Source organism: Marmota monax, unplaced genomic scaffold (genome assembly GCF_021218885.2).
Source record: "Marmota monax isolate L192 unplaced genomic scaffold, Marmota_monax_Labrador192_F-V1.1 WCK01_AAM20220418_F8-fsc00073, whole genome shotgun sequence".
NCBI lineage: Eukaryota > Metazoa > Chordata > Mammalia > Rodentia > Sciuridae > Marmota > Marmota monax.
Window position 1 is genome coordinate 575,826 of NW_026692846.1, and position 13,017 is coordinate 588,842.

The following is a 13,017-nucleotide window of genomic DNA, read 5'->3' on the forward strand; positions in this document are numbered from 1 at the left end:
GGAAGTGACCTCCCCAAGTCATGGATGAGCCCATGTCCCCATTCTTCCCAGATGTCCATAGACACTGCTTTCCATCCCAGGAAATGGGTAGCACAGGCCTGAGAACACCACTGACACGTACTCCCCTCTCTACACACCTGGTTGGTTTCCTTGGTCTGCCCATGACCCTAAGGCACTGGGGTCAGCCTGAAACCATTTTTAAACCTTTAAACCCTCCTGGTCCTCTTATTCCACCAGGATTGCAAGGTTCACCATACAGCTTGGTCCCCCTTATTTGTTGCTACTCCAGGCAAAGAGAGCTGCACCATGATTTTCTTGCCAACCCTACCACACCACTGCACCAACCGACCTCACCTACTCTGACCTTTCTCCTCTTCCCTGCTGCCCTAGGCCACACCCTGACATGGATTTCAGTGTACTGGCACTGTCTGCCAGATAACCTATCTCTTCCTGCCTCAGACTTCCACCCAGCCCCGCCCCCCTACCCAGGTCCTGCCTCCTCACCACCATTCTACACATTTGGCAGGCCAAATCTTCCTCCCTGGTGGCTCTGACCCCTCCTCTGGTAGTCTCAGTCCCCGGGCCACCTGCCAGCTAATAGCTTTGAGCCAGGACATGGCAGAAGGCATCCACTCCTCAGTGGCTGATGTACTGGGCCTCTCCTGGCTTACTGGCATGCTCAGCACTCAACCTTCTCCGCCCATCAGCATAGGCACAGGCCGGCACTCTTATTATTTCTTAGTTCCAAATTGGAGGGTGGCAGAGCCAGAGCGCACTGGAGGCCAGGATGGGAGGATTCATGGGTTCATGGAGGCCTCCTGCTAACTACCTGAAAAGGGAGTGGGTAAGGAGTGGCAGAGCTCCCATGGCTCACTCCCGCGATCCAGGCTCCCAAGGGGTCACTTTCTTTCAGCCTCCTTTGGGGTCCATACTCACAAAGTCCCAGCCCAGCCTAGCTCAGCAGGCCACGGGGCAGTCGCTGGAAAGGGCTGGTTCTGACCCACCATGTCTGAGAGGCTTTTCGGCCATCAAGGCGGCCCTCTGCAGGCTACACGAAGTCCAGGTCTGCCTGACGCCTGGGCTGATTTCAAGCCAAGAAGGTCAGTGGCAATAAGAACACCGTCAAGGGGGACCGGCCCTCCATCCACGGTCGGAGGAGGTGGTGGAGCAGGGGTGAGCTCAGTGGGAAAGGTGTGCCCCGTTTGCTCCAGAAAGGCGCTTCTTGGCCCTGCCCTCCCTCGGGAAACGAGCATCTGTGCGTCCCGCTGCTAGAAGCTTTTCTGGGGAAGTCCCGGGGAAGTCCAGGATGCGATCACTGAGTGCCGGGTGCAGGACGCATGTCTGCCCTAGAGGGCTCCCCGAGCAGCCGTGGTGGATGATTAGTTACTTCACTTAAGGATCGGGCGATGGGACATGCCCGTTGTGACTTGACCTGGGCATCTCCCCCTTGATGCTCAGACCTGGCCCTTGTGGAAAGTCCCCGTAAGTCCACTCTAAGCGGTCCCTGGGTGGCTATTAGAGGGCTCTCGGAGCACGACGGCATTAGCTTCCGTCGGGCGCGCATTCGGACACCGGCTGGGGCAGCGGGAAGGTAGCGCACAAGGCGTCTCCTAAATGCACTCCAAACTGCTCGCCAGGCTACAGGATGGCGAAACCCTGTGTTTACAGAAGCGGACCACGGGCCAGGCGAGAAGCCTGGGGAAGTGCGCGGCTGCCTTGGCTGGGCGCTGGCGCAGCCCTCTGGCCTCTCAGAAGCCACCAACTAAGGGAGTGGCGCTTCCAATGTTCTCGGTGGGGAACTGGGACCGTGGCTCCCAGCATGCCGCGCGTCCCGGCGACCGCGGCTCCCAGCGTGCCCCGCGCCGCGCGCCGCCGCCTAGGCCCCGCCCTTGCCGGCTGTGGACTACAAATGGCCGCGCGCGGTGGCCGTCGGCCAGTCAGCGGCTTCGAAGAAGGGTGGCCGCGGGCTACGGCGGCCGGCAGGGGGCGGCAGCGGCCGTTGCCCAGGGTGCGGAGGCGGGGTCGGGGGCCTGGAGCACTGCGAGCCCGGCGGGCCACGACTGGTGCGGGCTGAGGCCATGGGCGACCGAGGCGGCACGGTCAGCTCCCGGCGCCGGAGGACCAGTTCGCGGCCCTCCGGCCAGGGTGGCGGCGGGCCGGTGGGAGCGGAAGAGGAGGTGCGGGACGGGGCTCCGGGCCCCGACGTGGGCGCTGGGGGCGACGCGCCGGCCCCGGCCGCCGCCTCGGACAAGGACGGAGACTCTAACGTGGGCAGCGGACACTGGGAGCTGAGGTAACGGAGCGCTTGACCCCTCGCCTATGACCCCAGGCCCCGGGACTCTCCCGGTCAGAGTGGCCAGAGCAGTGAGTCCGGAGACGTGTCCCTCTTGGGCACCGCGGGTACACTGAGACTTTCGGGGGAGGGTCACCTGCCAAGGTCACCCAGGTCAGGGCCAGGAGCTGGCCTTCCTGGCCAGACAGAGGGGAGCGGAGGAACAGCCCCTTTTCCAAAACACTTGGGCTTGTGCACAGTCAACTGGGTCCAAAGGCCCTTTATGAGGGGCCAGCTGGCGGCCTGGTCCCCTCCTGGGTTGGTCCACTTCCTTCTCTCGAAGGGTGCATCTGATGGGGGGCCTTGTGGTGAAGGGGTTCTTTTGAGGGCTGTGAGGGATAGGTGCCAGTAGGGAAGGCTCCCCAAAGAGGATTGGTCTGCCAGGGAGGGTCTGGCAGGACTCGGCTTGTCTGAAGGCAGGAGTGAGTGCAGGAGACCTTCTTATTGTTGCAGACCTTCCTGAGTGGTGGCCTGGCCCATCATCCCTCACCCAGTGGTTAGAGACCTGTTTACGGTACCAGAATGAGTGCTGCTATGGAGAGTTGGGTCTTGTGTGAGGACTTTCATCCCCTGGTTGTAGTACAGGAGAGGGGTTTGATGGGGACACACCTACCAGTGGGGCCCTGCTTAGCTGAAAGAAGGACAGGAAGGGGTGGAGGACTTGGCCTGCCTGGGCCTGGGTCTTCCCCAAATCTCCCTTTCTTGTCACGATTCTCAGATTCTCAGGGACTCTGGCATAGGGGGCAGCTAAGGGGCTAGGAGGAAGGGCTGATTGGCAAGAATTTGCTTTCTCAGTAAACAAGAACTGAGGCTTTCTTTACCTAGCACTCTAGGGAGGGGGCTGAGGGAGGGCAGCTGGGGTACAGGCCCTGTCACTCTCCTTGGTGGTGCTCACAGTTCACCTGGGAGATAAGATAACCTCAGTGTGAGGCAGACATGGCACACTGTGAACAAAGGTCGGATGAGGAGGCCATGAAGATACCATGGGGGAGGAGGCTGGCCCTCTTAAGAGGGGCACTGGCTTCTTGGCGCCTGGGAATGTACTGAGGGAGGCTGGTCCAGTACCTCCTGCCTGAATAGGAGTTGAGGGCCCTATTCAGGCTCTATTCTCTGTTAAATGCCCCAAGTTGCCCTCCAGAAGGCTGGGTGATGGCTTGTATGATTTCCAGAGGGGTTGGGAATTGGGGTTATTTTGTGTGAGATTGATAGGGAGGTCCCTACTGGGCCAAGCTACAACCTAGGGTTAGGCAGGGGAGAGCAGTCACATATCTTCTTTGCACTGGCCAGTGAGCCTTTTCTGTGTCCCTGCTGTATGAAGCCAGTGGGAGAGGAGGAGGGTCTCCCTGGGAAGAGGAATAGTAGATGGCAGCAATAGGGCCATCCAGGGCTGGAAAGTGAGCTAGCTGATTATCCATTTGTGGGTCTTCAGGACAAGTAGGCTCTGTATGCTTATCTCTCCACCCTGGGGAGGCAGCAGGGCTTGAGGATTGCTGGTTGGGGTGCTAGACTCCATTCTCCTTGCTGTCAGGCCAGTCCTTGCTCTGGCTATGTTCCCTGAACTTGGCCTGTAGCTCACCCCTTTGTCACCCTTTTCTCACCAGTTTTGTTTCCTACTTTTGGCCTAGCCAGCCTTCCTCTCCCCCTTCCTTCTGACTCCTTGAGCTCTGGCCTCTTCCCCTCCCCAACACTTCCTGCTCACCTGGGACTGGGCAGGCAAGCTAGGCTCTGGGTATGAGCTCATTTCTTCTGCCCTGTGGCAAGGTAAGGCTGTGAGGCAGGAAGGGGAGGTACTCCTTACTCTGCCTCCTGTTTACCCTTCCAGGCTCTGCAGACTCCCACTGGTCCTTAGTTCACAGGCACCCTAGGCATGATCTTGTGTTTTGAGGTTCTCCTAGGTGTTTGTCCCTGGGTGTCCTACCTACCTCTCCAGCAGAGTGTGAGAGGCATGGGGAGCCTGTCCCAACCATCTGGTACTCCAGAGGTTGTTGTAGAGGAAGTGCTGAAGAGGTGGCAGCTGGGAGGGGAGCCAGCTCTCTGCTCCCCTCTTTGCTCTGCTTGGCCTTGGAGCTTGACTTTGTGGTCCAAGAGGTCCACACTTAAAAGCTGTCTTTGGGCATGGTATAGACCTTGGCAAGTGCATCATGGGGATGCACAATGCCCATGTGATATTGAGTGTGGGGCAAGAAGGAGAGGGCACCCCTTCCTGCTCTGCCTGCAGTTCACCTGGGTGGGCTTGGGGCTGCAGGAGGGAGAGAGGGCTGTTACAGGTCCTCTTGGTCCCAGGGAGTGGGCGTAGGACAGTTGGAAGGTGCATGGCATGGGCAGGCTCTCTAGCAGGTGAAAGGAGGAAAAAAGTATCTTGGGCATGGCTGGACAGCACTCTCCTGCTTTGCAGCCTGCCCTCTAGCCCATTTGCTGCTGACTACACTGGCAAGCCTGGGCCTTTGTGGGCATTGGAGTAGGGGGGCTTCCTCCCCTGGGTCAGGGGCCTGCATCAGGGGATGGGGTCCCACCTGCAGTAGCTGGTGGACCTGAGGTATGGGTGTGTGCCATTGAGGAAGGCCTTGAAGCCCAACAAGAGGGATCCGAAGAAGCCCTTGTGTGGCTTTCTGGCATTGGCCTTGGAATGCAAAACCCTTTCCCTGCTACTGTCTTCATCTTGGTAATGGTCACAGATAAAGCAGCATACTCTTGGTGGCCCAAAGGGGGCAGAGGTCACACTGTTGTGAAACAGCCATGTGGTGTGAAGACAGCTCGACATTCGGTAGGTCGTAGTATAAGGAGGCTGGCCAGGCTTTGGGATAATTCTGGTGAAAGTGAATGGGCTCTAGCTTGCCAGAGAGGGGGGCAGTTGAGAGGTCCTCTCCAGTGGACAGGCCCAGAGAGGCTATCCTTCTTGCCTCATGGTATTGGGGCTCTGGGGAGGGCAGACATCTGAGTGAAGCCAGTTGGGGGGTGCCCAGGGGGAAACAGTTGGAAAAGCAGATACAGACTTCGGGTGAAGAAGGGCTCAGGTAGAGACCACAGTTTCACTGTATGGCTTAAGGTGGACCTAGTGGAGATACAGGAAGCCCAGGACTGAGTTTGGGAGAGAGTGTTGGATAATGGCAGGGGCTGAAGTTGGAGTGGAGCTGCCTTGTATTCCTGCCTGAGACAGGCAGTAGGAGAGGTGTTACCACCCTCCCGGTGTCCAGAGGCTGCCAGGGGTAGTGTGGATGGTACCAGGCTCTGAGCAGACACCTGGGGTGCAAAGGTTGAGTCTGTTGGCACTGCCCCTTAGCCTCCTTGGTCCCTCTCCTTCTAGGTGGGGCTGCCTTTGATCAGAACCAGACTTGCTTCTGGGGACTGAAGCAAGCCAACTCTGAGAGGGCATCCGTGCCATAGTGCTGGTCACGGGCTCCTCTACTTTCTCCCCCTGCTTACATGCCCTGAGAGGGAGATTGTGTTGGGGGAGGGAAGGGGAGGCTCTGGCTTCTGCTCTTACAAAACTAAAGCCTTACTCAATGCCACATGGGGCTTCCTGGAGGCATAGCAGCTGGAGGGCAAGGCAGGGTCATAGTTGGTATGAGTGAGCCAGGGTACTGGTTCCTGGGGTGTGGGCTCTGGCCTTGCTCGTGTTTGTTGTTGCCAGGAGCTGGGTCTGGACCTTATCTCAGCCATATCACCTGGCCCCTTTGCCAGGCCTAGGTACTCCTCTTCACAGGCAGGGTCTTTTGGGAGTGTCTCCTACCCTAGCACTTGGTGGAAATGTTCCTGGTTTGAGGCCTGCTTCTGCCAGAAGCTTCTCTGCCATCAGGTCCTGGCCCCCTAGTGATCTCCTCTTGGCATTCCCAGCCTAGGCAGGAACATTGCATTTACCATAAAAGCACATGAGGTCTGAGTCACTGCCCCCAGAAAGGTGCACGTTAGGCTGGGAGGCTGGGCTGGCCATAGGACTGGGTCATTGCCCACTCAGGCTTGGGAGTCTAAATGTGGGGAGGAGGCTCATCTGGGCTCTGGTGTCTGCAGACCCTTTAATTTATTGGGTGGGTAGAATGGGTGGACTGAGCAGGGTGGACTCCACCCCCACATCTTTTTTCCCAACAGTGCTGGGTGGGTCCACAGATCCCCAAGTTGTATTCTTCTGGTGGCCTGAGAGCCTGATTTCAGTCAGGGCCCTCTGGGGAGCAAAGCCAGGCTCCTGACCCGGGGTGCTCAAGCCCCATATAAACTTGGTCAGCTCCTTCCTGTCTTTTATGAATCTTCTCTGCCTAGAGGAAAAGGCCTCTGCATGGTCCTGAGAGTTTTGCCTACTATAGGCCATATGGCTGCTGGTATAACCTTTTCTGGGTCCTCCCCTTGAAGAATGGGGTACGTGGGCAGAAGAGACAGTTGGCGGGGGATGGGTCACAACAGTGGGCCCATCTCTGCCCTCTGGCATCTGCTCACCAAGGGGCCTATTCCCTACCTTGTCAGGTGCCATCGCCTACAGGATTCTTTGTTCAGCTCTGACAGTGGCTTCAGCAACTACAGAGGCATCCTGAATTGGTGTGTGGTGATGCTGGTGAGTAGGATGGGGTATGGAAGCAGGCCCACCTGTGGCCAGGTGTGGCAAAGCTTTCCAGGTGGGCCTTTTTCTGAGCACAGGCTGTGCCTCAGGCATGTGGGAGCTAGTGCTAATGTGGGCTGGGGTGCCTGGGGCATGTTGCAGCTGCCCTGAGAAGGCTGTTGCTCCATATGGCTTATAGCCCTGGATAGTGGGGGAAGCAAGGGTGTTCCCTGCAGTGGCCACACAGAGGTCCTGTTGGGTCCTAGGTTAGCCTGTGGAGGCCATGTGGTTAGTGGGGAGGCTGAGCAGTGCACTCTGGGCAGAAGGACTCTTCACTGAGAAAAGTGCCTCAGGAGTACAGATCCCCCTGGCTGTACTGGGGTGGCATGGGAAGGCAGAGAGAAGAAGGGGAGTGTTGAGTGGCGCCAGGGCTGAGAGGCTTTTGGGGACTGAGCATGGGGTGCTCTATGGGTACAAAGCTTTCCTGGAAAGGTGGAGAGGTCTTGCCAGTCCTGTGCCAGTGGTGTCAAGGGCATGGCGTCTTCTCCTGGCCCCTCTCCCTTAGCCTTGGGTCCTGGTGAATGGAGAGTCCTTTGCCATATCCAAGGTCTGCTGTCTCTAAGACCTCATTCCACTACTTTGTGGGGTCAGGCCAACAGCCCCACCCCAGAGGCTCAAAAGGGCAGGCAGCCTGTAGGGCAGGTCAGGGGCAAGCTTCCATCACTCAGGGCTGATGTGGCCTGAGGCCTTCTGTTCTCATTCGGATGTGAACACCTCTAGTTTGGGTACAGCTCTTATGGTTGCCCAGGTGGAAGGGCTTTGTGTATACTATACCCTGCGGTGTCCTGAACTTCCAGCACTGTTAGCCTGGAGAGGGCCTTGGTCTCAGTCAGCTATAGGAGGCCACAAACTCTAGGGTGGGTGAGTAGCTGGTACCACATTGGGGATGTGGGTCCAAGGCCAACCTGATCCTCAGGAGATGAAATGTCCCACTTCTTTCCCGGGCTGGGTCTATAAGAGTTATCTCAGCCAGCCTGGGTAGTACTGTCTGTTCTCTTGCAACCCACTGGGCCTGCCTGGCTCTTGGGCACAATCCCACAGCCTTTCCCCTGCTCTGGGCCCTCCACCACCTCCTCCCTAAAGAAGGTCATGCATCTTGGGCTCCAGCTGCCTGCTGTGGCCTCTCAGGAGAGGTCACGCAATGCAGTTGATGAGGTGGGGTCACGTGTGTTGGGGCAGCAGGCTGGCTGCAGTTGGGGGAGGTGGCTCCTGTGTCCCTGAGCTTGTCATCTCTGTAAAGCCTTCCCTGACCACCCAGGCAAGGACCCCACCAGTGTTCCCTTGCCAATGTTGCTGTTCTATTTACACTGTGCAGGGCCTGTTCTCTGGGCAGATGGCCAGGTTGATGGCATCAGGGCCCACCTCCTTGGGTGCAGGTGGTTCTTGTAAGAGCAGGGAGGACAAGTACCTAGTCCCAAGCCAGAGCTGGGAGCCTGTTTCAGTGGGGGCTCAGCCCTTGGAGACACCACTAGGGCTTAAGTATTTCAGGAAGAGCTGAGGCAGGGGAAGGGCTAAGTACCTCTACCCTGCTCCTCAATGCCTGCACTTGCCCCGCAGGAACCAGCCTGGCTTGTGGGGTGGTGGGCAAGAATGGGCAGCTCTTCCTCTTCAGCCTGGGCTGCTAGTAGGTAGTGGTCCTTGGAGATTAGTTTTGGGCAGGTTCCCTGGGCAAGCAAGTGTGGGCTTTGAGACCACCATAGTAGTGACAGGCTGTGGGGTAAGCTGGGGCTTCCTCACCAGCTCAGCTAAGCTGGCAGTATGAGGGCTACTGAACATTGGGTCTCAGTCCATCACTCCAGGTGCTAACCAAGATGTGGGCATCTCCTAGATAGTGTTAGTGGGGTTGCTACTTCTCTTTGCCCCCACACTGATATGTGATAAGGTAGATGGTGAGTTTCAGAGCTTGGCGTGGAGAGCAGATGGAGCTGGGTCTATAAGAATGAGGCTGTTGCCTGCCTAGGGCCTCTGGCCCCAGAGGTGCTGTGGGGAGTTGGAAGGTGCTGGGTGGGTGGGGTGCCCTGGTGCCAGTACCACCATGCTGATCTATTGATTATCTACAGATCCTGAGCAATGCACGATTATTTTTAGAGAACCTCATCAAGTGAGTATTTTTTTCTAGGCCCCATATAACCTACCACCAGGCCAAGGCCCCACCCCCATTCAGACCTCCTTGCCCTACCCCCAGGTATGGCATCTTGGTGGACCCTATCCAGGTGGTGTCTCTGTTCTTGAAGGACCCCTACAGCTGGCCTGCCCCATGTCTGGTTATTGGTGAGCTGGGTTCTGAGGAGGGCCATGGGTGGGGGGACCAGGCTGACCTGTCCTGAACCTTCTCTATGGTATTTCTGTCCTCAGTGGCCAATGTCTTTGCTGTGGCTGCATTCCAGGTTGAGAAGCGCCTGGCCGTGGTAAGCAGTCCCTTGTGACCTGCCCCAGGTCAGCTCTCATCAACTGCACTTACAGGGTGAGGGCCCTGAATGACTGTTCTGCTCTTCACAGGGCACCCTGACGGAACAGGCAGGGTTGCTGCTGCATGTTGCCAACCTGGCCACCATCCTTTGCTTCCCAGCAGCAGTGGCCTTACTGGTTGAGTCCATCACTCCAGGTGTGCCCCCACCCATCCGTCCCAGCCCACACTGGGCTCAGCCTGTATGGCATGGATCCCCCATGGTGCATGGGGGCCATGGTTGAGCCTGCCTCTCCCACAGTGGGCTCTGTACTGGCTCTGGCAGCATACACCATACTCTTCCTCAAGCTCTTCTCCTATCGGGACGTCAACCTGTGGTGCCGCCAGCATAGAGCCAGGGCTAAGACTGGTGAGGCTGGTGAATGAGAACTTGTCTGTGGGTGGGCCTGGGTGGCATGGGTCCACCCTGGTGTCCCATCTGTTTTGCTTGCAGTCTCTGCAGGGAAGAAGGCCAGTGGGGCCACTGCCCAGCGCACGGTGAGCTACCCGGACAACCTGACCTACCGCGGTGAGGACCTGTGGGGCCAGGTCCCAGGGGTGGGGGTCAGGGGCAGGGTCAAGTCTGTACTGGTTCCAGCTCCTCTCTTCCCTTCCAGATCTCTACTACTTTATTTTTGCTCCCACCCTGTGTTATGAACTCAATTTCCCTCGCTCCCCCCGAATTCGAAAACGCTTTCTGTTGCGGAGGCTCCTTGAGATGGTGAGGTTTAGGGCTGAGGGAGCCACTGGGGGTGGGAGGGATTTGTGGCTGGTGGTGCTAGGTTCTCAGCTGGCTGCTCTTTGGCTCTTCCCCCCAGCTGTTCTTTACCCAGCTCCAGGTGGGGCTGATCCAGCAGGTAAGTGGGTGAGAAGGTGGGTGGCAGGGGCCAGATGCAGCCGGATACTGATCTGGTGCCCTCCTTTGCAGTGGATGGTCCCCACCATCCAGAATTCCATGAAGCCCTTCAAGGTGAGCAGCTGGGCTCTCCTGTGGCTGGGGTAGGTTGGGTGGGGGCCACAGCCGCTGAGGCAGCCTGTCTCTTCAGGATATGGACTACTCTCGAATCATTGAGCGCCTCCTGAAGCTCGCTGTGAGTACTAGCAGTGGGCAGGGTGGGGGAGCACAAGTGGCAGGTGGGCATCTGGAACCTGGAGCCCCCTCCCTTACAGGTCCCAAATCACCTCATCTGGCTCATCTTCTTCTACTGGCTCTTCCACTCCTGCCTGAATGCTGTGGCGGAACTCATGCAGTTTGGAGACCGGGAGTTCTACCGGGATTGGTGGTGGGTGGCCTTGAGGGTGGCCCTGGGGACTGGGGTGGGCTGCAGCATGCCTTGCTCACCCCATTGTCTCTCAACAGGAACTCTGAGTCTGTCACCTACTTCTGGCAGAACTGGAACATCCCCGTGCACAAGTGGTGCAGCAGGTGCGTGAGTGCTGTGTGTGCATGTGTAGGATGTAGGTGTGCACCTGGGCCTCTCCCTGTCCTAGGGCATCATCCTGTAGCCTCCTTCCCTTGCAGGCACTTCTACAAGCCCATGCTACGCCGGGGTAGCAGTAGGTGGGTGGCCAGGACAGGGGTGTTCCTGGCCTCCGCCTTCTTCCACGAGGTCAGTGCTGTGAGGGCATCCTGCCTCACCTCTGGGCAGGGGTGTAGCCACTGAGACATTGATGGCCTGTTCTCTCCTCACCCTAGTACCTCGTAAGCATCCCCCTGCGAATGTTCCGCCTCTGGGCGTTCACAGCCATGATGGCTCAGGTGAGCAACACCCCAAATGCCTCACCCACCTGAACCCTGTGCCAAGCCCCATTCCCTGTGGTTACTGCCTGCTGACCTTGGTCCTATGTGTCCTCAGATCCCATTGGCCTGGATTGTGGGCCGCTTCTTCCAGGGCAACTATGGAAATGCAGCTGTGTGGCTGACACTCATCATTGGGCAACCAGTGGCGGTGCTCATGTATGTCCATGACTACTACGTGCTCAACTATGAGGCTCCCACAGCAGGGGCCTGAACTGCCCAGGCTTGACTGCCCACATCCAGGACAGACAGCCCTCCCTGCCTGTCCAAACCTGAGGGAACCTGGCTGCTGAGCCTTCCTCCTGCCCCAGGAGGCCTCTCTGCCCCTATGGGGCTCCCTCCTGCTCCCCTTAGGGATGGCAACAGTAGAGTCTGGCCCAGCTGGCAGGAGCCAGTGCCTTCTTTGGGAGTCTGTGCTGACTTGGGAAAGAGGGTGCCAATAAAGTGCTGTCTAGAGTGACTCTCCCCTCAGCCTCCTGGGGGCTACTGGGAGGGATGGTCCAGCACCAATTCTGTGGGGGCAGGTACTCCAGGGGTTCAAGGCCCTTTTGGGCCTTAGGCAACCAGATGAGGCTCTGGTGCTCTGGGGGGAGTGTCTGGGTCCTGATGTCCCACTGCATTCCAGCTGGCAATCTCCTTGGGTGCCTATAACCTCCTGGGGTGTTTGGGCAAGGCCACTCAGCTGTATCAGGATAGGAGACAGCAACCCAGTTTCAGCTTAAGGTAGTGAGGTCCAGGGGTAACCAGGCAGATCCACTGCTTAGGAAAGGTCATACTTCCTAACCCAGCCCTACCAAGCTGATCTTTCCATAGGCCCCAGTGGACAACTAGCTTGCTTGGTTAATCAGAGCTCATCATGCCCAGCCACATCCTGGGAAGAAGGTGCTCAGAACTTTCTGGGAATGGGGCTTAGTCTGGGACAGGTCAGAGACCAGGGAGAAAACGGTCTGCAAGTCCCTTCTTACTTGGGTCTGGTGCCAGGTCTGCCATCTTGTTATTGCCTTCAGTAGGAACTTGAGTTAAGATACCTAGAAATGGGGTCTCCTCTGCCCCTGAAAGCATACTTTCCATGGGAGGGCTGAGCCTAGGGCACCCTGGCATAGAGGGCCAGCTGAAGACTGGCAGCCTCTGAGCATCCCCACTCTTCCCACCTCACCAGGACAGGACAGCTCAGCAAGGTGGAGTCTGGGATGCACTGCGGATGGGCCTAGCCTGACTTCCTCCCATCCCCATAGCCCACTTCATGACACTCTGGGCATCAGGAGCTGGTCTTGTGACCCTCAGAGGGATGCCTTGTCCCTAGACCTTGTTACATAGCGAAGTGGTTCAGAGGCCACTTCAGTGGCACACAGAGCTGGGGGTCATCCCAGAGCCTGTCTTATCATGGAAGGGAGGCCTTGTGTCAGTTAAAAACCGAGGTTATAGGCCACAGCCCTCAGACCTTCGAGCCATGGTGCCCAACAAGGTGGTTGCTTGAGAGGTACCTGTGTGCTGACAAGGGCAGGGGCAGTCCAAGCCTGTGCTGTCCCTTCTGCATTAGCAAACTGCTGGTTATCTGGGGGCTGCTCTGTCCTGGCTGGTTCCTCTCCCAGTGGAAGCCTACAGACAGCATCTCTGTGGCCTCCCCAGGACAGTGACCAGTGGGTGAAAACCTGGGGGAGGGCGCTGGAGCTCTCTGGACTCTCACCGTATGGGCTCCTGTACTCCCCCCAGCCCCTCAGTCAGCAGGTCCTGACGTAGGAGATCGGACATGCCCCACAGCCACTTGTGAGCTTGCCTTCCCTCTTCTGCCCACACCCATGGAAACTACTGAACCAGCAGGAGCGTGCCATGCCTGCCCTCAAATCAGTCCA

At 57.9% G+C, this 13,017-nt stretch overlaps 1 protein-coding gene across 1 annotated transcript; it reads left to right on the plus strand.

The window, feature by feature from the left end:
- The first annotated feature begins 1,956 nt into the window (after positions 1 to 1,956).
- Dgat1 (diacylglycerol O-acyltransferase 1) lies at positions 1,957 to 11,624 on the plus strand. Its single transcript, XM_046448941.2, has 17 exons — positions 1,957 to 2,293; positions 6,788 to 6,875; positions 8,981 to 9,021; positions 9,106 to 9,191; positions 9,276 to 9,328; positions 9,420 to 9,525; positions 9,629 to 9,736; positions 9,821 to 9,895; positions 9,984 to 10,087; positions 10,185 to 10,223; positions 10,295 to 10,336; positions 10,413 to 10,457; positions 10,537 to 10,649; positions 10,727 to 10,792; positions 10,889 to 10,976; positions 11,063 to 11,125; positions 11,223 to 11,624. The coding sequence occupies exons 1-17, from the start codon at positions 2,079 to 2,081 to the stop codon at positions 11,376 to 11,378; spliced, it is 1,488 nt and encodes a 495-aa protein (XP_046304897.1). The 5' UTR covers positions 1,957 to 2,078; the 3' UTR covers positions 11,379 to 11,624.
- The last annotated feature ends 1,393 nt before the right edge of the window (positions 11,625 to 13,017 follow it).